Source organism: Petaurus breviceps, unplaced genomic scaffold, assembly GCF_028583685.1.
Source record: "Petaurus breviceps papuanus isolate PSGF00001 unplaced genomic scaffold, PetGlider_PUasm1.0 90762, whole genome shotgun sequence".
Taxonomy (NCBI): domain Eukaryota; kingdom Metazoa; phylum Chordata; class Mammalia; order Diprotodontia; family Petauridae; genus Petaurus; species Petaurus breviceps.
In genome coordinates this window covers 1,959,545-1,984,966 of record NW_027187339.1, presented here as the reverse complement: position 1 = coordinate 1,984,966, position 25,422 = coordinate 1,959,545, and the positions used below count along the sequence as shown (strand labels likewise).

Below are 25,422 nucleotides of genomic sequence, written 5' to 3'. Positions count from 1 at the left end.
TAAATTTAACCTGCATTATTAACTGTGTTTGTTCTCCATTGCTTTCTTAAGTGTAGACAATCAAACTCTTGATTTGTATTGTTTGCTGATTTCTGAAGTATAAAAACTGCTCACAGTGAAAATATCACAATCTTCTCTGGTGAGCTGGTCAGAGATGACTCCGGCACACTTATCAAATGGGTGTGAAGCTGCACAAGAACCTCGGAATTCCTCATGTCCACCCCACCTCATTTTGCAAATGAAAAAACAGGCTGTGAGGTTTCCCAAGGTCTCAAACTAGGCATCAGAAATGGGATTTGAATCCAAGTCTTATGACCTTGAAGCAGTGTTTTCTCCACAAGCCACACTTAGCACAGTGCCTGGCACCATGTTAAGCACTTTTAAAAAGTTTATTAACTGATTGACTTTGAGTTGTTTTGCCAGAGTTAGCAACAGATTAGCATGGATCAGTCATGCATCCTTGCCCAGTTCTCTGCAGATTTATAGAGAACTGTAAGGGACCTTGAGGATGTTCCAGATTATCTTCATTTGATGGGTGAGGAAACAGGCTCAGAGGGATGGGGTGATTTGCTCCAGGTCACACAGCTAGGAAGTGGAGCTGGACCCAGAACTCAGGTTTCCCAGCTTCTGACAGATGACTCTGTGACATTATATCATCTCTCTTGAGATTGACACTTGTGATGGTCAACCTTGTGAGGGTTAGGCTGTAGCCAGGAAGAAGCTAATTAATCCTTTGTGAGGAAATTTCAACCTAGGAGCTTGGGATCCCTAGCACAGCCAATCACAAGAACTAAAGAAGGTTTCCCTGGTGGGGGGAGCTTTTCTTTGTACTCAGTCGCCAATCTTCAGCCAGCAGTTGTGGAAATATGTGAGGAGGATCACACCTGGCCCATCCAATTCACCCTCTGCCATTCTGCAACAGGATGCTGATGTCAGTGACTATCACAAGATTGAGTCCTCGGTGAAAGCCGATGGGCTCAGAGGCAGGAGAACCTGGGTTCAAATGTAGAGAGTGTCTGGTCTGTAGTTGGCATTTAATAGTTGGTGATTGATTGCTAGGTTTCCTAGCACAGTAATTTGGAAAACCTTACTTAGAAGCTGTTAGGGAGGCAAGAAAAAGGGATTATCTGCAAGGTTCCTTTTCTTGTTTTCTGATACGTGGGGCTTTTTTCTCTTCTCTCCTCTCTCTGCAGATAAGATTCTAGTTCACTGTGCTATGGGCCGTAGTCGCTCGGCTACCTTGGTCTTGGCATACCTGATGATTTACAGGAACATGACGGTGGTGGAGGCCATTGAACAAGTCGCCAAGAATCGCTGCGTTCTGCCCAATCGCGGGTTTCTCAAGCAGCTCCGGGAACTGGACAAACAGCTGCTCCTCCAAAGGCGGAATGCTCAGTCTAATGAAGAAGAGAACTTGGAAGAGAAAGAAATCTAAGGCTTGAAGATCCCTTCACACACAGCTGCCCCAAAATACTTTGCGCGGGAGAAACATATTTTTAAAAAGACAAACAAAAAACCCAACAGTCCCTTAAAGTTCTTTGGCACAAAGAAGGAAAACATGGAAGTCAGCCATTATTTCTTTGGAATAGTTTTGAGCATAACAGAGAGTACTATGGAGCGTATTAGGGGATCATATGAAACCTATACTCCCTGAGTTGTTACCCTTTATAGGGGCTAAATCTTTGTTTCACAGTAAGAGGAAAAGGCAAAGGATTTTATGATGGAATTGGTTGCAGATGAGCATGTAGTGCTTCGGTGAAATTTATATCAGTCAGTAATGGGGAGGTGGGAATGATTGGAAAACGTAGAAACTGTGCTATAATTCAAACTTCTGGTCCTGTCTTGGAGGAAAGGCACATTTTCCCATGGACCGTTTTTTTTTTTAAACAAAAAAATTTTATAGCACCCAAAAAGTGGGCTTATGGCATTAAGGTGTGTTACAAGAGTGTCATGTTAACACATCACCTCTTTTGGGTTGTCCCTAATTCTCTTTCCATAACTCTGTTCACAGCACCAAGCACAGTCCTTTCATCTTCTCATGCTGGGCCACCCAGGATCTGTTCTAGGGTTGCCCCAGCAGTCATTAACACTATCTTTGGGGGAGAGATTACCTGAGCAGGCTGATGCATGTGTGAAACAGTCCTTTCCAGAATTCACAACCTTGCTTCCTAATGCCTCATCTGACAGGCCTGACACAAATATTCAGACTCACTCAACCTGTTTACACTTACAAAGAACAGATGAGTTTGAAAAGGTCAGGGCAGAATAAAAACAAGAACTGGGATCATCTGTCGATTTTTTGGGGGGGGAAGATCTTTTCCTATCCCACACATGGAATCATATAATATTATAGCTACAATGGATCTTCAAGAACATTCAGTCTAATTTTCTTACTTTACAGATGAGGAAACTGAGGCACAGAGAGTGTGGTTTATATAAGGTCAAATAGATAAACTGGTGGCACAGTAATTACTAGAACTTAGACTTCTATTTACTTTTCCCATTTTACCATATTGCTTCTCTTAAAAATGTGTTATATTAAAATAGAAGCATTAAAATTAGTTGCAGGGGTGCCATGTTGCTAGGTGGTGCAATGGATAGAGCATGGGGCCTGTCGTCAGGAAGACCTGAATTCAAATTTGGCCTCAAACCCTTACTAGCTATGTGACCCTGGGCAAGTCATTTAACCTGTTTTTGCCTCACTTTCCTCATCTGTCAAATGTGCTGGAGAAGGAAATGGCAAACCACTCTAGCATCCAGCCAAGAAATCCCCAAATGGGGTCATGAAGAGTCAGGCACAACTGAAAAACAAAAATTAAAATTAGGAGGTCAGAAACCTGAGTTCTAGTCCTGAGTTATGCCTCAGTTAACCTCTCTGAGCTAGGTAAATTTCCATTTATTTCATCTTCAACTTGTCAGTGCCTTAGCAAAAATATCTCCCACAAGACCTACAAGAACTGATGCAAAGTGAAGCGAGCAGAACCAGAAGAACGTGCACACAGTAACAGCAACACCGTATGATGACTGACTGGGGAGACTTAGCTATTCTCAGCAATACAATGGTCCAAGACAATGCCAAAGGACGCATGAAGAAAAATGCTTACCTGCCTTCAGAGAAAGAATAGATGGAGTCTGAATGCAAATGGAAGCATACTCTAAAAAAAAACCAAACAACTTTTCTTCTTTTTGGTCTGTTTTCTTTTGTAAAATGGCTAATATGGATATGTTCTCCATCTCTGCACATGTATAACCTATATCAAAGTGCTTGCCTTGTCTTCCCAATGAGGGGGCACATGAGGGAGGGAGGGTATATGGAACTCAAAAATTTTAAAAACAAATGTTAAAAATAGTTTTTACATGTAGGAAAAAAATATTTTTTAAAAAGAATGTTTTTTTTTGGTAGAAATTCTCTGCCTCCTCTATGAGCTGGAGATAATACTTATACTAGTTATCTCAGAGTTGTTGTGACGAAAGTACTTTGTAAAATCTAAAGCACTATATGAATGTGAATTGTTATTATTAATTTTACTAATAAGGAGTTGCTTGAAGGACAGGATTGATGCTGGGGTGGTACAATTTAAATTTTGATGTCCTTTTTTACTCAGTCTGTAGGCTCACTCTAATCTGCATGGCAGATACACCCTATTCTACTAAGAGTTTTGGGATGGGTTGGCTATAAGCTATAAGATGGAGGAATTCTTTATAGTGAAAGAAATGACCAAGTCTAAAGGAATTAGAGGGAGGTCTGGACCTACTTGGATATCTTGCCAACTGGGCATACAAAAAGCTTTATTTAATGAGACACAAGTAGATTTGGGATTAAAATTTTTAGCTGCTGATCTGAGAACTACCACTTAAAGGCTAGAAAACGAAATGTGTCTAATGTATCTTAGACCTTAGACCCACAAATTTAGGAGAAAATGGGAAAGGGTTGGGAGGGACTTCTGGAAACTGGAACTCTGTACAGAATTGCAATGAGTCAAACACAAGGTTGTCTTTTGTAAGAAGCGACCATACTCCAAATGATATCTTTGTTAAGTGAGCAGTAAAGTTATCTTCCTGAATGGTAAGTAAATAGGCTATTAATGTTTAATTACCAGTCAATTTTCTTTCTGGAGGCAAATGTGACAATAATGATACTGTAGCTGATATCAGGGATATCAGGGATTTCAATTGAGATAAAACACAATCGAAAGTTATTATCTGGGATGCCATATATTGAGAACAGAGACAAGATGTGGGAGAAAGCTTACCCTATGATAATTAAAAAAAAAAAAGACTGACAGCCAAAGAAAATGGGAACTTTTCTGAATGCAACCAAGTATAAAATGAGTTCCTGATGGTGGGGTTTGGATTGAACTTATATACAGTCAGGTATTTCCTTGAGATTTTGGGGCAGATCTTTGTGGTTGGTTCATTCTTGGAAGGGAAAAAAGAACAGAGATCTGAACCCCAGGATACTCTGCTGTCCTGTGAAAGGGCCTGACCTGATGGGGGGCACATAGAATGCACCTCAGTGGCAACACATATGAAAAGTCTTAATACCTACTATGGTTCTATAAGAATACTGGTTTAAAAATTATTTCTTAAATGGACATTGCTTTGTAAAAAGTCACACACTGAAAGTCAGATATCATTGTGAAATGAAAATGAATGTGCACAATAAACCAGTAACTCATACATGGACCTAAAAGGAGAAATGCTAACATTTGTCAAATGTCAGTGGGCATGGGAACAGTTAGATTACACACTATAAACTTATCAGGATGTATCAGAGTGAAAAAGAATCAAACTTTTAACTAATGATGAAGTTATCAAATGATTAAATATGTAAGGTCAGGATATGTTAAAACTGAAAATTGTCCTGAGAAGGGAAAAATAATCCCAAACACTTTAATAGCCTAACAATCCTAAACAGACCGAAAGGGGTCAAGAGGACCCACCAGACTTCAAGTGAAAAGATTTGAGTTTGAGCTAGACTTTGCTGTTTGACGGCTATGTGACCACATACAAGTCACAGAACCCTTAGGAACTTCAATATCCTTATAAAGAAAATGGTAATGCCCACTTTTTATGGGCTATTGTGAAGAAAACAGGTAATAAACTTCAACTATAAAGTTGTAGTGATGCCATAGGGCACAAAGTACTATACCTGGAGTCAGGAAGACCCAAGTTGAAATCCAGCCTCAAACACTATGTGACCCTGAGCAAATCACTTAACCTCCTCCTGCCTGAGTTTCCTCATCTATAAAATGGGGGTAAATAATAGCACCTACCTCAAAGAATTATTGTGGGGATGAAGTATTTGTAAGGTGCCCTGCAAACTTTACAAGTGCTATGTAAATGGTAGCTATTATTAGAATACTTTTTAAGTATATGCCTTGTTTAAAAGAAATGGAAAAGAGAGGAAGGGAATTGAGGCTTCATGTTCGTCCTGGGTTCTACTAGCTCTGCACCCTCAAGGTGCTCTCCAGGGTCTCTACTCCACATTTGTTCAGAAAAACAGTCCCAAGGAAAGATGGGAATTCTTGAGTGCCTCTTCCTTCTGCTTCGAGTTGTGTATTTGAGTTACCTAAGCATATAAAAGGAGCAAAAACATCAGCTCTAAAGGCTTTATGTCCTTTATGTTTACATGTTGTACTCCCGATTCTCCCATCTTAACCACCCCCTAGAAGGGCTTTCTTTATATCCCTAATGCCTGGCACAGCACATAGTACACACTAGGCACTTAATACATGCTTGTTGCAGCAACCTTAAGTCTTAAGAGAAGAGAAATGGCTTGGGGGCATAAAGCTAATCTCAGGGTCATACTGGTCAGAATTGTCAGAGATGGCATTTGAGTCCAGATCTCCTTCAGAAGCCCTCCAATCTCCCCATGATAGGATTATACTTCAATGACAATATGCAGACATGTATAGATCTGCCGTTAGAAAAATGTGGTTCCAAACACCCATCTGTGGTTTTTTATTTTGAGATCATTAAAAAAAAAATTCCTAAATAGAAATGAATCATGATGACTTTCTACACTGCAATGGATACCCCTTGTGTATAAATTTTCTAGTAAGAAAAGCATATGTTTTCTTTCAGAAGCAATGATTACACCAATCTGATACAAAAACAATGATTTCAGAGAAGATAAAATTTGCTTAGCAAATGAGACTCTCCCAGACCCACAGACTAGGAGAGCTGGAAGAGAAGTCAACAGATATGAATCCCCAGTGTGACACATCCAGCAAGCTGTTGCCTGGCTTCTACTGAGCAGCAACTTGGTGATTCTCAAGATGGCCCATTCCATTTTGGGACAGCTCTGAAGGCTACGAAGTTTTAGGTTCCCCCCCGCCCCCGACATCTAAATTGTTCTCTTTTTGGCTTTCATCAACTGCTTCTGGTTCTGCTATCAGAGGCCAAAAAGAACAAGCTTAACCCCTCCTCCAAATGATATACGTGAAGAAAACTATCACACTCTCCCCCACCTCCTCTTAGTTTTCTCTTCTCCCAGCTAAACAAGGCTAGTTTCTTCAATCAGTTCTTATATGACATGAACTCAAGGCCAGTTACCATCCAGGTTTCTTTCCCCTGGACCCTCTCCACCTTATAATATCCTTCTTAAACTGGGGTGCCTAGACTTGAATATAGTAGTCCAGATGAGATCTGACAAGGGCACAGTACAGTGGGACCATTACCTCCACCATTCCTGGAAGCTGTGTTCCTCTTAATCGGTTAAAGGTCAGGTTTCGGGGTTTTTTTGGCTGCCACATCATACAGCTGACTCATATTAAACACAGTCCACTAAGACCTCTAGATCTTTTTCAGAACAGCTGATATCTAATCACGTCTTACCAATCTTATACTTGTGAACCTGATTGTTTTATAGCCAAGTGCATTTATCTGTATTGAAATTCATTAAATTCAGCTCTAAGCTCTAGTCTGCCCAGAGGCTTTTGGATCCTGACCCTCTCAATCAGCTCAGTCATCTCTCACAACTAGCTGTCATCTGCAAATATGACAAGCATACGATCTATCCCTTTAAATGGCACAGATCTCTAGAGCATTCCTGTCATAACATTGAGTTACCATCTAACCATTTCTGAATCTCTATTTTATCAAAGGCTTTGCTAAAATCTAGGTATAATCTATTCACAGACTTCTCATTTATTAGTTTAGTAATCCTGCCAAAAAACTGAGGTTACTCTGGCATAACCTATTCTTGACTGAGGTCACACTGGCTCTTGGGAACCTCTACTTCCCTTTCTAGGTGTTTCCCAACCATTTCTTTAATGATTGGTTCTAAAATTTTCCCAGGAATCAAAATCAAGCTCATTGGCCTTCAGACTGTTCTATTAGGGTTTTTTTTTTGGGGTGGTGGTGGTGGTAGGAATTGGGACATTTGCTGTTCTCCCACTTTCTGATACATCTTCTACATTCCATGATCTTAAGCATAACACTGACAGTCATTCTACAGTTCTTTCAAGACTCAAGGATTTAAGTTTATCTGTACCAGGTGTCTTGAATTCACCAAGGGTATCTCAAACAAACCCATCAGGGTGAGAGGAGATGAAATATTCGAATGCTTATTGAAGCTAATTAAGCATTTTGACTTGCAGTCACTCTTTCCTAGAAATGAATTTTGTCATGATCAGATTTCCTTACCAAGGTCATGAAGTTAAGTTCATTTTTTTAAAAGTTCGTTTTAAAAAAAATTTTTTTTTAAAGTTCGTTCTTAACTTCTTACTCGTCAATTTTGAGGTCTTCCAACCAGTGTACCTCGTCTGAAGTAAACCATAACATGAATTTTAAAATATTTCTAAAAGGTCACTTATTCACCCCTGAGAGGTTGAAGGTACAGAGAAATCAAAGTGGGGTTCCTCAACTACTAAATGAGCAAAGCAACTTAAGCTTCCTAAGAAGTGAACACATGACTTGTTTAAAATTATTTAGATCTATTTTCCTAATTAAATTTAATGTAACATGTTCAAATGCTCACAAATCCAAACTGCAGAATTTTTGGCATCTCAGCCTAGACATACTTAAGTCTTAAATGATTTCCCCAAGAATCTCAGACACCTTGAGACAGGCAGGTGTAGGTGAGCATAAGTTATATATGAAGGAGATTCCAGTGATCCAGCAGTGCCTCCCTTAAATGAAAACTTTCCTTTCCTCAGACAGACCTTCTTGTGGCATTAAGGCCCAATATTCACATTCTAGCTAGCTACCAACTTTAATCAGACAGATAGCTGGGTTCTCCCAAAAACAACACTTGTGGCCAGCATGCTGTCTGGGTTGACGGAAACCTTAGACGCACAAGTTTCTCTCTCTCTTTTTTAAAGCAATTGGGGTTAAGTAGCTTGCTCAAGGTTACATGGCCAGTTATTTCTGGGTGTGGTGCTAAGTATCTGAGCCTGGATTTGATCCCAGGTAATCCCAACTCTGGGGCCAGTGCTCTTACTCACTGCGCCACCTGGCCGCCCCTGATGCACAAGTTTCTTTTTTTAAAGCAATTGGGGGTGAAGTAACTTGCTCAAGGTTACATGGCCAGTTATTTCTGGGTGTGGTGCTAAGTATCAGAGCCCGGATTCAATCCCAGGTCATCCCAACTCTGGGGCCGGTACTCTTACTCACTGAGCCACCTGGCTGCCCCCACAAGTTTCAAATGATGACCAATGGGAGGTGAACTCAGGAGATCTGATTAAAATACAAAAGTTGTTAAAGATGAGACAGGGACCCACTTCATTAAAATTAGTAAATGTTTGTTGAGTAAATGAATCACATGCTATTCATTTTATTGTTTATATTTTGCTTTGGCACATATATTATGAGACCTGTATGGCATCTGGTACTTTGCTGAATGACAGTGAGATTATGACTACTGTCACTTAATAAAACAAGAATAAATCTAATTATTTCGCGGGAACACACTGGTTATGACAACCGATGCTAACCATGAGGAGGTCCAGTTTGAGTGTTTAATGGGATAGTTAATGGGTTTAAATCACTCATTAATCTCCTCACTGGTTGCTACAAGAATTCCAACTCAGACACAGCGCACAAGAGCTTCCTTTGTGCTAATTACATGGAATGCTCTTTGGTCATATTTTGCGGCTGTCAGTCGTTGATTAATATTTTGGGGTCCTGAAGAAAAAAACACTCAGTAGTGACAATCTCAACAAGTTCTTGAAGAATATCTTTTCCTTTTCATGAATGCAATCCCTAAATCAGTTGCATTTCTGTATGAAGTTTTTATGAATCACTGTGAAAATGACATTGCTGTGAGGTGTATTTATAATGGCTGTGTGAATGGAGGCATTTGTATGCTCTATATTTGTACAGGTTTCCTTTGCAAATGAAGATCGAAGTCAAAAAGAAAGAAAACAAAGTAACTTTATTTTAAAGACAGTGACTGGCATACAGAATGTATGCACTGGCATAAAATAAACTTCTTTCATGAAAAGCATTAAAATTCATATAAATTAATTTATTAAATAGATATTTGGTATTGTCACGCTTTTATTAGATATTACTTTTATTTAGTGGTATTTTAAAAAACAAAAAAAAACCCCCAACAACCCAGAACTCCAAATTTATGTTAAATAACTTATTTTCCCCAAATGTGTATGTGTTCTGAGATGAAGGCAGTGTTTAAGCTACAGAGATGTAACAAACAATACAGCTCAGTTGGTCATTTTCTGTTAATCATCATAATATGACAAGACACAAGAGGCTAAAAATGGCTCATCATAATTTATTTTATGTTAAAATGTACAGCTTTTTTTTTTCTTTTTGAAGTGACTGACTAAAAAGAGAACAGATAAATACAAGAGTGTCGCTGGCTCCTATTTTATACATGGATTACGCCTCTTCTGCTTGGCCCTTACAGTCACCCTGTACAGGTACAAAGGCTACAAAAAAGGAAGCAATATAAACAGACACAAATAACTTTTTGCTTTTTTACATGCGATTTGTAAGCTTAGTTTGGGCTATTCACAAGCTACTGCTCTATTTTTCCTTAAAAAATAACTCCAATATTTTATAAAGATAGAAAAATCTACAGATGGAATGAAAATGTAAAGTTAGAGGCATTTCCATAAAATAGCAACTTTACACCAAATTCACTTTTTTTTTAAATGCTGCCAAGTATTTGGACATATATGAAATGTTTCAAAACTTGACAGATAAACACTGAGATATGCTTCATTCCATAAACAGAAGTCTGCATTTATAAAACAGAAAGCTGCCTTTTTTTCCCCAAAGAAATCTGTCACCAAAATGGGAAAGGGTCTTAACTTTACACCAAACATTTAGCAATAAAACCCTTTCAACTAACAAAATGTGAACAGCTTTTAGAGCTTTTTACAGTTTTATAATTAACAAAAATATAGTTTTTTTAAACCCTCAAATTAGGGCACCCTAATCAAGGCAAAAAACTTAAGAAATGGCTTACCGTTAGCACAACACTTGTACAGTACTACGAAATGCACTGTCACTAACAAAGACCTTAGCGGCATGCGGAAGTGTCACCTTAAACAAAATATACAATAACTGAAATGCTAAAGGCATTTACATGGAGCTGAAGGGGGGAAGGGGGAAAAAAAGCTAAAGGTTCAGTATTAGAACAGATAATTTGGGGGCTGAACATCCACATTATTCATTTAAATGGGAGCAGGCACATCAAGTGGCTGCCATAAAACTGCAGTCCAAAGAGAGAGGCCTTCCTTTGCAGAGAACTTCATATGAAACAAACAGAAACAGAGGGACCACAAAAAGGAAAATGAAACAAAGGAGAACAGCGTGGATAAGGCTTTCTGCTGCATACAGCTTTTTTTTTTTTTAAATAAATGGTGCCAACAAATGTTTTTGCATTCACACCAATTGCTGGTTTTGAAATCGTACTTTCCAAAGACATTTGTGCAGATGGATTCAATAGTGGTGCCCGTTTGGTTCTGCGACTCCCCACCTCGCCTACCTTCTCATGTAGGACCCATTGAGCGGCTGTTTGGACATGCCGGCGTTCATGTAGCCGTGATGTCCAGGAGCAGTGTACATCATGTTACTGTGGGGTGGTGTCTGCATTGGCTGCTGTGCATATGGCTGGGTTCCCATCATGCCCATCTGCATCTGCATAGGGTACTGGGGAGTCTGATTCATGTAGCTGTGATTGCTGTGGTAGCCACTGTTCATCATGGGCTGTGACATACTGTACCCATTCATTGCATTCAGAGTGTTCATGTTCATGTTCACGGAATTGACGTTGTAGGCTGGGGCGGGCATTAGGTTCACGCTCATATTCATTCCGCGCTGCATGGTTAAAGTCCTCGCGGGGCCTTGCATGGCTACAGTCTGTGAAGCACGCCCATAGATCTGCGACTGATGGGCTGCCGCAGCTGGTGGTAGAGATGCCGATTTGGTTCTCATGGACACGTGGCCCTTGCTGGCGATTTGAGTTTGCAGTCTTTGGGTGTGAGAGATGCCGATATTTGATGCAGCCATGTTCCGTTGCAAAAGAGGAGGTGGCAAATTCATTGGTGGAGGAGTAAGATTGGGGGGTGGGGTCATGGTAGGTTGTGCTTGGGGCCCCCCAGGGACAGAATGTGGAGATTGAGAAAGCTGAACAAGCCCTGTGTTACTTAAAGGTGTGGACAAAGAGGCACTGTTTGCATAGGAAGTTACAGCAGCGGAATGGCTGTAAGGCAATGAATGATCAATAAGAGTATTCGTTAACTGCTGCAGTTTGGCAAGGCTGAAAGTAGCTGATGGCTGAGGGTAATGCCCGGCCCCAAATTCACTCTGACCCATTCGTTCGTACAAGCCAATGTTGGCGCTGCCAGTCTCAGGGATCTCTGCTAGCTGCATAGGGGGAGTGAAGTTGGCAGCCAGGCTGCACTGAGACAGCTGCTGGCTGCTGCTGGGGGGTCTTTCCCCCACACAACCTTGAGGAGACTTGACATTGCAAGTGGGGGGAGAACTGATGCTTGTCTGCTGCATCATGCTGCAGCTCCCGTTCATGTTGGACATTTGCTGTGTGACGGCACAACTACTCTGGGTCAGATTGCTGGATGTGAGGCTGCTGTAGGAACAGCTGTTCTGTGAAGAGTTATTCCCACAGATACTACTACCCATGGAAGAATCGTAGCTGCTTGGGTTTTCATAGTTTTCAGTGGTGCTCTCAATACTACCCAGATCGCTAAATCCACTGTCTACAACTTGCTGTGAATGATCTGAAACTGAGGGAACATCCATCATTGGGCTGGTTTCCATGTTCTGCAAAGACGGCACAGAGATGGCACTTTGATCCGGGCTGATCTGCGTGTAGCTGTTTTCCAAGGCAGGAACGCTTGGACTGTTAACAGAACGGACTGACTGACTGGGATGGGAATGGACGGAGGAGACGGGGCTGCTGTGGTTGGACTGCTGGCAGTCGTCCAGAGTGGTGATCTGTGGGCTTTGGTCTGCTTGGGAATAGTTCTGTAGGCTTCTGCAGGCCTCTTGAGTTTCAGTGCACTCCTGAAAGGTGTCATCCTGGCCAGTGTTTTCCTGGGTCAAAGACTGAACTGCCTGTACAGTCTCAGAGTCGATCTCCATGGTTTCTGGGGTTTGCTCTTTGAATTCAGAGCTTAAATCTTCCCTCTTCTTCTGGTCCTGACTCTCTGCCAGTCCTTCTGGATGTCCCTCATCAGACTCGGGCGCACTTTCTGCGTCCGCAGGCAGCTCCTTAGACTCACTGCTACATGAAGCTGCCAGGTCGATGCCACAGTCCATTAGGTTTTCCTGGTTTGAATGACCAGTTTGAACACTTAGTTCTAAAAAAGTCTCCTGGTTCTCCAACACGTCCTTGAAGGCTTCTCCTGAGAGCTCCTCTCTCTCTGCTTCTGTGACCTCCATGTGACTGTCATCTTCATCATCTGCATCATGATCGTCATTATGGGAGGGCTCTTCCTCCTCTTCCTCTTCTTCTTCATGATCATCCAAATGCTCTGGAGCCTCTTTTCCGACAAAGAGCTCTCCTTGGTCTCTTTCTTGACCCTGAGCACTGTCTGAGTCTCTCTCTACAGTCCTTTCTTCATCTTCCTCCTCCTCCTCCTCCTCCTCTTCCTCAGGCTTCATTAGATCATTCTCTGACTTTTCAGAAGGTAGTTTATCAGGGCTGGAAGGGACAGAGGTCTCCTCTCCATTTTCACTTTGGGGCTGCGTGGGCTCATCAGCTTCTTTCCCTTCCTCCTCTGTCACAACGGGAACGTGGCTTGGTTTGTCTTCGGTGGGCTCCCTCTGCTCTTCTGTTACTTGGTAGTCAGGTTCCATCGGCGTCTCCGGTGGGGTGTACAAGTTCAGTTTAAAACCAGTCTTCCTGTCTTTGTTTTGCTTCCATTTAGATGGGCCACGCTTCATTCCTTTTGGCCATCCTTGTTTGCACTTTAGAGATTCTGGATTGTCTACACTGTCTTCTTTTAAATTATTTGAATTATCTGTGTTGTCTTTATGAGGTAATAGAACAGGGAAAAATATAAAAAAAAGAGTCTTAGAAGGCATAATTATTAATATCTTGAACTTCCCTTTCCAAATTAATGAATAAATAAAACATGGCTTTAAATTTAATATTTTAAAGGTTAAAACATACTAAAAAAAGACTGTAAATAATAATAGTTTCATATAAACCAAGTAAAAAAACTAATTCAGGAGCATTACATTTAGGTGTACATGCACGAACTCTCTTTGCACTCTCTCTGTTTCTCTGTCTTTTTCTGTCTCTGTCTCTCTGCCACTAGGAATAAGGGTAATATCAATACCATTACAGTAGCTAATATGTGCAACTGCAATATTCATAAAGAATGACATTTAAAGAGATTAAAAACTCCCCTATTGTAATAGCCCCTAGTACTACAATGTTAAAAAGACAATTTTATCAATGAAAATTTAGGAAACAGACAAATTAAAAAGGTTTATATGAACCCAAATCATCCCTACATGCTCCTGCAGAGAACTACTTTAAAAGCTTAGGGTTATTACTAAGAAAACCTTAACTTTTGTTTTTCTTAATTTTGTGCTTTTTTCTCTAAAACACAGATGGTTGCAAAATTATTTGAATAGGAACCAAAGAATGATTAATTGCAAGAACTCTCTCACATAAAGATTTAATTAACAGACCATTTCTTTACATTAAATTATTTAAAGTGACATTCATAAATATAAATCTATTGATAATTCAGACACTTTAAAAACTCGAGATTTTGACATTTACTGAATTAAAATGACCTCAAATGACATGGATATGACCTACATGTTATTCCTATCATAAACTATAACTAGTGAACTAAGCTAGTGAATAACTAAATATACCAAGCCCATAGATGTATCTGTATGTAGTCTCTCAAAAGAGGATTACATTTATATGCTATAAATTGAATACATTTATCTTTACATTTATTTGAACAGTTATAATATACCAGTTTCTTTTACCAGAAATTCTACCAGTAATAATCTGGATCAGTTACTGTCAAAAGGATTATCAAGGGTACCAGAAGTTAGCTTATTTTTGGAGCTTATCATTTTGGTTCGTTATCTTACTTTGATCATGATATGTTTTTTAAAAAAATTTCTAAATTTTCTTAAAACTGAAGTTTATCATGAGTTTGAATCTGACTTCACTTACTAACTGTGTTTATGAATGCTAGCTATCATCATCTTCATTATAATTGTTATTATCTTGTGGATCAGACTCTTGTAAGTGCTAACTTAAGGCAAGAAAAATTTCATTAACAGCCCTACTGGATGTGTCACTCTAGTGAGAGTAAATAAAAATTAATCAATTTGGAAAAGAGATTTTCTTTGCCAGAATATGCCTGTTTCCCACTCAACCAATGCATGACAGATAAACATCTTCATTTATGTGATGATAAAAAGATTATAAGTAGACTTACCCAGCAAGTATTATTTTCAAATGGGCTACATGGAGAGAATGTATAAATGATGTAAAATAGTTTCATTTTGTAGCATCAAGTATAAAAAACCTATACTAATCATATTTCAGATCTACCAAAAAATCTTATTTTTATGCACTTTAGGAGGGCAATAACAACGCTGATGTTATCATGTTCCACTTTCTTATCTTTGCTGCTGTTACAACTAAATCGGCTAATGTAGAAACATTACTTCTCCAAAACAGAAAATGAGTCTTTAAGTAACCTATAGAGGAGGGGGGGATGAGATTCAGAAATCTAAGATAACTTAAGATTTTTAAAGACAACTGGGACAAAGATGAGAATGAAAAGGTACAATACCAGTCACACAGAAAATGATCAGGATTATTTATAGTACACTGAGAAGCAACAAGTCAAAAACTGGAAAGAGAGTCAGGTTTTTCGTTTAAGAAAATAATCTCTCTGACCCACAGCATTCTCCAGTAAAGTAGATTTCGACAGTTTTAAAATTTAGATTATGGAAGCAAGCAATGTGTGCTTTTGATCTTAAAACTAGGTTCTTGAAAAAAATAAAAAACCAAAATGATTTCTGTCATTTTTGAGGGCAATTAGATATGTTCTTTATTCCCCGACTGCTTCACAAACACAGTCCTTTTAGTGGTGGTGGGGGGTGACGGGGTAAAGATGTGCTCATTAAGGGGCTCAATCCATATATTTTTACGTTTGCTGAGGAACAACTTCCCTAAAAGCACAAAGTAGTAAAAAAACAAACAAACTGATGTAGAAATTTTTAAGGAGGAACATGAGGTCCCAAACTTTGCCTTGTTGCACCAAAAGAATTTGGTTGTGGTCAATGCCCAGGGCACCACAAGCAATGATCAACGTTTACTGGAGTGTTTAGCAAGATTTCTAGTTCATAGATGATTAACACTTTTAAACTGAACCAGCTTCAAAGCAAGGAATACTATTTCCCTTCTTACTCGAGAGGTCATCAAGAGAGGGCTTGATGACATCATCAGAGATATTACAAAAGAAATTATTCTTCAAGTGTGGGTTGGATTGGATGGCCTCTAACGGACTTTCCACTGTGAGATTCTGTGACTCAATTTATGAAAACTGCTTCTCTTTTCTTTCTGATGGGTTATATGAGGAAGGAAGAACCAATACATCCAACTATTCCCAAAGCTAAATGGAGTACTCTTGTTTTCTGTCATCACACACTACAGGAAGAATGCTCACTCTAAATAATATGTCAATACATTGCGGAATAGAAGACAGGCAGAAAGCAGAGGAGGGAAGTGCAACACACAAAAACATTAATGAGAAGGGGGAAAATCTCCTTAACAAGCCTCAAAGCCATGACCACGAAAAAGAGCATGGTTAGATGGTTCTAATGATTATAAATAGCTTTTAGTGATAAATACCAAGGTTCCAGGGCTAACCTTAAATCTGGAGAGTGAGGTCAGCATATCTCAAAGAACATTCTTACTCTAGGAGGTTAGTCAGCACCGAACTTAACTTTAGGAAGAGGAGGTGAACTCTCCATTCCCTGGAAAGTCTTAAAGAATATGACAGATAATTGTTTTAGGTGGAGGGAAGAAATGGCGTTTCAAAGATGCCTTTTAGTCTTTGAGATGCTACGTCTTGGATTTCAGCGAGTCACGAAAATTCAATCATAACGATTTTGTTAAACAAAAGAGCCAATTCTACTTACTCCTACAAGGGTCGTCGTTATTAAAGCAATGATTGTCTTTCTCTTCTTCCTCAGTCTGTCTTTGTTTCCCAGACTGAAACTGGAATACTTTTCTAGAGGCAGGCTTCAACTCTTCTGCTTCTCCCTCCATTTCACAGGTAGGCTCCAGCTGTGGCATTGGCCGCTCATCATCAGAGTTATCAAACGGCTCATTCAACACTTCTGTGGTTTCAGAAATCGTCTCTGTCGTGACACTGCTATTGATCCTTCTACGCTTACGGCCCCTTTTCTTCTTCAGTATAAAAGGTCTCTGGAAATTCGAAACATAATGCCGAAGAATTAATGAAAACTTCACTGACAAATGAAAAGAACATTCACGCCAGCACTAGTACATGTTAAGAGGGCAACCTGATGTCCTTTTCCATTTGACGTAGATTAGTGGTCTATAGGCCACAGCCACTATGGAAGAGATTTTCCAAATACACAACTGTATTTTTTAAAAAATGCTTTAAGAGGGAAAATTTTTAACACCCCAAACAGGAATTTTATTTTTGCTTTTTTGGAGGGCAATTGGGGTTAAGTGACTTGGCCAAGGTCACACGGCTCCAAACATGAATTACAAAAGCAAACCTTTACTTCTCTAGCACATGTTCTAAATGGAAATACCGACTTCAATCAATGACTGTGGTCCTATAAACTTAAGTATTAGAGGAATTATCAAAAGCCAAATGTTTCAAATAAATATTTCAACAGTTCATTCATTGTTCATGGACAACATTCATTCTACAGATAACAAGTATTTACTGAACACATTCTAGGTATCAAGTCCTAATAGAAACATAAAGAGGACTCAAGTTTTGCCCTTGTTTTTATAGGACTTCGATGTCTATGAAATGGGAATACTAGACAGACAGTTGTACCACAGATGGATGAATAAAAGGTCCAAGGCCTGTCAATTTTACCTTCGTAAATCCCTCCTATATTCTCTCTTCTCTCCTCTGACGCTACCATCACTATGGTACAGGCCCTCATCACCTTATGCCTAGACTACTGCAATGACTTGGACTATTGCTGGTGAGGCTCCCTCTCATAAAGTCTCTCCCCACATCAGTCCATCTTACTCTGATCATGTCATCTGCCCTCCCCCCTTTTCAATAAACTCCAGAGGCTCCCTATCACCTCCAGGATCCAATATCAAATTCTCTGCTTGCCATCCCAAGTCCTTTATCATCTGCTGTCCACCCTCAACCTTTCCAGTCTCCTTATACGTTATGTGATCCAGTGACACTTCCTCCTTGCTATTCCTTGAACATGACACTCTTGTCTCCCAACTCTGGACATTTTCACTGACCGTCCCCATGTTCTACTCATTTCTACCTCCTGGCTTTCTTTAAACCTCACCTATGACCTCCCTATCTCCAGGAAGTCTTTCTTGCCCCACCTTCTTCACTCCCAATGCCTTTCCTCTGTTGATTAACCCCTAGGCAGCTTGTTTGTACACAGTTGTTTTCATGCTGTCTGGCCCAGTAGACTGTGAGCTTTTTGTGAGAGGAACTGTCTTTCACCTTTTTTTGTCTCCCTAGAATTTTAGCACAGTGCCTGGCACACAGTAGGCACTTAATGAATGTTTACTGACTGAATGAATCCAAAAATAAAATAAAAATCTACAAAGCCACCCATCATCCACTGCTGGAATGCGGGCACTCAAGTGGTTTGGAATCTGTTCCACAGCAGCAGCCTAGATGAAGAATATTTAAGAAACGTGAATGGACGCCGTTTTTTTCCCAAAAGTTGGAACTGCTTATATCCAAAAGATGTTTTTGTTTCATTTATTTTTCTTCATCATCCTAGGTGGTAATTGAGATTTTCTTAAAAAAAAAAAACAACTTGTTTACTGTTACATTAACACCTTCTGCCAGTTTATACCGACCTAAAAAGCTTCAACTTTTTACCCTAAATCATGATTATATGGGGTTTCCCCTCCTTGAATAAAAGTCATTGGATTATACATTGAAACAAGAAATTGACACAGACGCAGATTCAGAGTAGGAAATGATCCTAGAGGCCCTCTGACGCAATTCCCTTATTTCACAGATGAAGAAACTGAGGACCAGAGACCATGAACCCAGGCTCTCTCCACTGAGAGAGCATACATAGGCCTGCTGCTAAGAGGCAGCTCACCAACAAATAGACACAGATAAACGTCTTTAGTAACACCTAAGAACAGAAGAACCCAAAGTGGCTTCTAAGAACCTGTGATACATAGCTCTGCTGTGCTTTTGGAAACAGAGGGAGAGCTCAAGATGCTTAAGATTTAAAGTAAAAGGGAACACATTTTCCAAAGGCCTACTACTTCTTGCCATTATAAAGGTAAAATAATCAGGGAATATTCCCTCATTGTGCATTGAGGCATAGTATCTGTCTGTCCCCTAATCCCATTAGGTAATCTAACATTTATGGATGTCAAACTCCAAATCTATCCGACAAAATCTAATTTATTTAAAGTATTTCCCAAACAAGTAAATAACAGATGTAAACAGGAACTGATTTTCTCTCTGTTGTAAATCCTTTAATGTAGGTCAAGTCTTTGGAATATATGACTTTTCCGGAGATAGGAGAAAATTCTACTTAGTTCTAAAAAAAAAAAAAAAAAGGATGGTCTAATGGAAAGAACTCTCAGATTAAAGTCCCAAGTTCTGGTCATGGACATAATTCTGTGTGACCTTGGGAAAGGGCATTTAACTGGTGTGGTACTTCCACTATCTGCATAATAGGGAATATAGTATATGTGGTCCCAATATCATAGGGATACTGGGCATACCATTGAAAGGGATAAGAAATGTACTATGCTTTGAGTAATCTGAAAAAGTGCTATAGAATGATAAAATCTTATTGTTAGTTTATTTATAACCAAAGAGGGGCATATGTGCAACTTTGATGTTGCATAACTATATTATTCTATGAATGTAAAACATTCCTAATAAAGCCATGGTTCTACAATACCAAGTAGAGTTAAACAAAAGAGACTTTCAAGGTCATTAGCCTGGGAGTCAGAAAACCCAGATTTGGGTCCTTGCTCTCGAGTTATGTGAACCTTGGCAAGCTAACACTTCTAGGTCTCATTTTCCTGATCTGTAAAATAAGATTAGATCAGACAACCGGGAAGGTGTTAATAGTCCAATGTTAATAGCCAATGACTTGATCTTGGCTAAATTGCTTTAGAGCAGCAGGTGGCAGTCATTTGACTAAGGTACAACCTGGAGATCTTGTCAGCCTTTAAGTCATCTCCACAGTCCCCAACCTCACGGGCAAACAGAATCAGGAATGCAAGGTAAAAAGAATGATGAAACAATGGGGAAGGCTGGTGTACAAAGAAACCACTACTCCTAGGAAATAAGGAAAGAGCAAAGGCTAACATATGAGATGTCTGAAATCATGGGGAGACTGTGGAGGAAGCTGACTGAAGGACCCACAGCCCAGGCAGAAAAGATACCTTTCTCTTTAGAGCAAGTGATTGTGGCTTTGTCAGTCGAGGAGGAGAACTTCGGTGATTTTCTTCTTCTTCCTCCTCTTCCTCCTCTTCCTCTTCTTCCTCCTCTTCCTCTTCCTCTTCTTCTTCCTCTTCACTGCTATCTTTAGTTGGCTCTGCAGACTGCCCTCTGTCTCCTGCCATGGGCACACTCTCTGGAGACCGCAAATACTTATTTTTTGATTGTACTTTTGCAGGTGATTGCCGACTATTAGCTCTAGTTGATAAAATTTCTTGGTCTTCTTTTTCCCAGCAGCTAGCCTGTTCCATCAGACGTTCAGCCTGATGGAGAGAAGGTTAAAACGATGGGCCAATGAAGCAACATCTACTTAGTGATAAGCTTTCAAGTTCAATGAAATAGTTATTCTAAGTCAACCCTGATTAGCACTGAGAGCTAACCAAGCAATATTTCAGCTGAATCATCTAGTGACTCTTTTGCAATAGTTAGGATAACAAACCAAAGAAGATTGTGTTTCATGGGATATTTAGCACTATTAATGATGCAGCGAATTGATTTAAGCCTTTTATCACTACATTACATGCTCACTGGTATGGATCACTTCAAGCAAGTTCATAAACACAAAGAATCAATTGACATCTCAGCCTTTGAGCTCAGCACCAAATTTTATCTGATTATATGCTGTCACACTACTCCAGTAGTGAAAAAGGCAGCTTTGTGATAGAGGATAAATGATTTATTTTTCAAATGTGAGTCTGTAAAATTATCACATCTTACCACACAACCTCAGTTAGGACAAATTAGTGCCATATCATTTCACAAGCTATCTCCTCTATAACAAAGCATTTCACAATGATGTTAATGCCTTACTTAAGCTAACCTATTACTGAATGCTGTAAGATTGAAGCCAAGTGACTGAAAATGATGATGCCAATTATTACCTCTTTTTCAGCTTCTCGTTCCTCTTCAGAAACTGCAGCATTAGAAACTAACAATGGGGTCCACCTCAGACTTTCTGGGTCAAGTTCATTCACACGTGCATTGGTTTTCAGTTTTTCCATGTGGCCTAATATCAGTTTTTCTCTTCTAATTATCACAAATCTGTAACAAGATAAACCAGACCAAGAGGGAATTGAAAGCTGAATTTACATTTTACTTCAAAATACTAACTCAATAACATAATTTTGATAAGGAAATATCTGAGAAGATATCACTTAAAGGCATAACTACTTATAAGCCTAGCACATCCTTGTTATAGCAATCTTTATAAAGAAGACCACGGGGAGTTAAAATTAAGTTATTTTCCATCTTCTACCTACACATGCACACCCTATTCCCAAGGACCTTTTTGGACTGTAGGCCCGTGATCATTCTGACAGCACACATACTTCTTAAGGGGCTTGGAGTACTCACTTTTCTTCCCTCTTGTCAATCATACTGAGATGTTGCAGCGTGGTGGCAATATCATGAGGACACATGCCAGTAGCCCGGCTTATCCCTTTGATGCTGATGTGTTTTTCATGGTGGTAATAAAGGTACTCTAAAATAACACTTTTCCAATAGGCCAGATAGGAGAGGCGACCCAAATCGGACAGTGGCTTTTCAGGAGATCCTGCTTGTCCCTCTCTTCTAGAAAGCAAATAGCCTAGTATAGAAAAGAGGAGGAAAAAAAACCTCATTCATTGTGATGCCTTGAAATCTGAGCATGAGAGGCACTGGAAACAACACCTATGTGAGGCAACCTAGTACTGTGGAGAGAGAACTGAGTGTGAATCCCAATTTTGCTATTAATTAGTCACGTGACTTCAAGGAAGTCATTTGACCCCTTCACTCTTCAGTTTTTTCATCAGCAAAATAAATGAGGGAGTTAGAATGATCCCCGAGTTCTTTCTAGTGCTAACAATTTACAAAAATAAGATAAAGCTATAGGAAGCAAACCAAAACTTTTTCATACCATGAATGTGGGTGATTTCTGTGAAGCTTCTTTTTAAATCTCTTTCAAAAGGTAGTTAGTAATAATGGTTAACATTCATGTAGTGCTTTCTCTGTAGGGTCACTTTTATACAGAATATCTCGCTTGGCTCTCACCACAATCCTATTATTATCCCCATTTTGCAGAGGAGGAAATCCGCACTTTGCCCAGGGTCACACAACTTATTAGGTGTCTCAGGGAAGGGTCACAGCCAAGTCTACTTTTCCTATACCACTCGGTAATTCATGTGGCAGAAGCATCACAAACTTACATCAAGAAACTGTTAACGTGAACCAAAAGACAAGACTAAAGATACATAGTCTCAATGGATAAGAATTTTCTCAGTGCCTTGGATTAAAAAAAAAAAACTACTAAACGTCACTCAGGAATCATCCCAAAGAGAACACCACAGATATTAATGGGTAAGTTGTTTTCCACAGGAAAGCCCAATGACCCTTTGACAGCTGTCAAAGATTCTATTTCTTTCATCTAGGGTTGATCTGCTGCTTTGTTTAGGTGGATTAATAAAAGGTATGTCTTTTATAACAAAGAATACAACTCACAATCAGCTTGAAAAGCTCAATTTTCAACTATTTCAGGGAAATAAGTATATGTTGTCATGTAGTGTGGTAATCCAGTCCTAAAGAACTCAATTTTTAAGCATGCCATATCTATTAAGTTTTATTTACCAAGTGAGACTTTAAAAAAAAAGGAAAACTTACAAATAAAAGGCAGAAGAAATCTATCTGAAGGTAGATAATGTATGAAAGCTGCTGGCTGTCACCACAATTAACCGTCACTTAAGCAACAAAGAAGAAATGCTTCAAACTAGTAATATTTACTTTTCTATGACTAACAGTTTCACCTTTATAAACTCCTTAAAGTTAAACATGGACCACATAGTGTAAATTCTTACACTATCTTAAGAGTCATCCAAAACTTTGGTATTTTTCTTTTCATCTACGTTTCCCAAACGGCCACATTCTCAGCAGTTATCTCATTGGAAAATTCAATGTTTTTTTAAACCCAAATTTGAAATGTATTTTTCCTCACCCACAAATCTACTGTAAGGAATGCTAAAAATATACAAATTCATAATGTTGAACCAATAATGCACAGCTAACCAAGTGTTATTCCCACTCCTCATTTTCCTGGTTTTAATCAATGAACTACTGGCGAGAATATAGAATATACAAGAGTATTTAATGGTAAAGGTCATTTGTTCTGGCTTGTCTACTTATCTTATTATACTTATTAAACTGAAGTTTAATGTATTTGATTTAAGACAAACAAATAACAAACCAAAACATGTCACAGAAAAAAGACTCGCAATGTAATTTCACATAGAAGTTACTGACATGCAATGTGTTAAGAATGCTAAGCACGTAAGACAATTTATCGAATCTTACCTAGAAAATTTATGTCACCAACACAGATGATTGGCTCAGTGATAACAGAACATCTCCTACAGGTGTCAAAACCTCTCGGCATAGATATATTCAGCTTATTAACCAATAGATTAATTATTCACTACGTACTAGGCCCATGTTGGAGGGCTGTAAGCTGCTGCATATGTTAGATTTACAAGGACCTACTGAAATGGAAATAATTGAAGGGGATTTGTTCCAAGTTAAAGTCACCCAACAAGTCTTTGTCTGTCTGGGATTTAGATGGAGAAAGAACCAAGTGGGAAGTTTTGGAACTGCCTTTCTCTCTTGAGGTTTCTAAGACTGAGAACTATCTGGGATTGTTGTGAAATCCCCAGGTACACTGTAATCCAGAACTGAAAGAATGGCAGAATGAATGACCTAAAATAAACTGTCAATAAAGTGAAGTGAGTCTTTAGAATAACAACAGCTCTATATAAGTATACCAATTAAGGTCCTCAGAGTAGTCTTGTGAAGGATGCAGTACAAGTATTAGTATTTTTATTTTACAGAATAGGAAGCTGAAGTTAATACTTGTTAGAAATGAGATCTGAATCCTTTTTTTTCTGGCTTTAGGTCTAGGGTTCTTTCCAGCATATTTGAAATCACTGGCATTTTTCTTTCTATAATCTTTCCCTTCCTTTTTTGATATCTTCTCTCACCAAGTCTCCAGGGTCTTCATGTATGTCCCTTGTGACACACCTGTATCTACTCTCCAGATTCTCTCATACTCCAGATTTTTCTGTCCTTTCATTCTTTCAGGTCTCCGTATTCTTCAAAGTAACTGGCAGATAATCTAGTGGACTAATTCAATGCTAGAATGTTGATGTGTTATTCCTTCTTATATTTTATCAGGATCTTAATTAAAAGGAGTGATTTCATTAGCAAAAATGTGACAACTTTGGAAGATGACAGAGGAGGCAACAGTTATACGTATGTGGGCTACATGAACCAGGAGAACATTGTATATAGTAACAGCAATATTGTACAATGAACGACTGCGAATGACTTAACTGTTCTCAACAATACAATGATCCAAGACAATCCCAAAGGACTCAAGATGAAAAATGCTATTTGCCTCCAGAGAAAGAACTGAAGACAGACTGCCTGAATACAGACTGAAGGATACCATTATTCTTTATTTCCTTCCTTCATTTTTTCTTCCTTTCTTTTTCCTCACACAATGACTAATATAGAAATGTTTTAAATGATTATGCACATGTATAACCTATATCAGATTGTTTCAGGAAAGGGGGAGGAAAGAAGAGGGGAAAGTAGGGGGGGAGGGATAGAATTTGGAACTCAAAGCTTAACAACAGATGTTAAAATTGCTTTTACATGTAATTGAGGAAAAAATAAAATATTAAAAAAAGAATAAAAAACTCTAAGCAAAAAAAAAAAAGTGGCTTCCTATTTTAATTCCACTAAGGGCCAACTTCAAAGTTCCCCTATGATTGATATAGTAATGAAATCCTAGAGCTCAGAATATGTGACAGGAAGGTATGAGGGTGGTAAGTGCCCCATAAATGCTATATTTTACTCAACTCTTACACAGCAATGCTTATAGCAGTATGCCCAACACTGTAGGCACTCTCAGCTTCTGACTGCTATCAACTTTGGCATATATATATATATATATAAGCTTATTATGCCCTATAAGAGATGGCTATGGGGGCAAAAGGGATGGGGTTTGAGTGTTCTAATCAGTCTGATGGATGCAAGTACCAGGCATATCTCCACAGGACCTGTGATGAAGTATAGTACTCACCTCCTGACAGAAAGGTGACTAACTCAAGGTGCACAGACATACCTTTTTGTATATGGCCACTGTGTGGATTTGTTTTGCTTGACTAGGCTTATTTTTTATAATCCATCCCCCAGCCTCCCCTTTTTGATTCATAATTAAGACTAGAGGTAAAAAGGTGATTAGCAA

The 25,422-nt window shown here is 39.1% G+C and overlaps 2 protein-coding genes across 7 annotated transcripts in view; one reads left to right on the top strand and one right to left on the bottom strand.

Moving 5' to 3' along the window:
* The window catches only part of DUSP29 (dual specificity phosphatase 29), a 51,190-nt gene extending 41,978 nt beyond the window's left edge, over positions 1–9,212 (top strand). The window contains exon 5 of the mRNA XM_069068311.1: positions 1,194–9,212. Coding sequence (XP_068924412.1) covers positions 1,194–1,435 — 242 coding nt within the window. The 3' untranslated portion in view covers positions 1,436–9,212. The remainder of the gene's footprint in view (positions 1–1,193) is intronic.
* Positions 9,213–9,719: 507 nt separating this feature from the next.
* Positions 9,720–25,422, bottom strand: part of KAT6B (lysine acetyltransferase 6B) — a 236,385-nt gene continuing 220,682 nt past the window's right edge. For all 6 annotated transcript variants that reach the window (XM_069068306.1, XM_069068304.1, XM_069068308.1 and 3 more), the window contains exons 15-19: positions 21,504–21,735; positions 21,032–21,191; positions 20,096–20,413; positions 16,624–16,912; positions 9,720–13,466 (exon numbers count right to left, since the gene is read on the bottom strand). In XM_069068306.1, the coding sequence (XP_068924407.1) occupies positions 10,957–13,466; positions 16,624–16,912; positions 20,096–20,413; positions 21,032–21,191; positions 21,504–21,735 (3,509 nt within the window). In that variant the 3' untranslated portion in view covers positions 9,720–10,956. The remainder of the gene's footprint in view (positions 13,467–16,623; positions 16,913–20,095; positions 20,414–21,031; positions 21,192–21,503; positions 21,736–25,422) is intronic.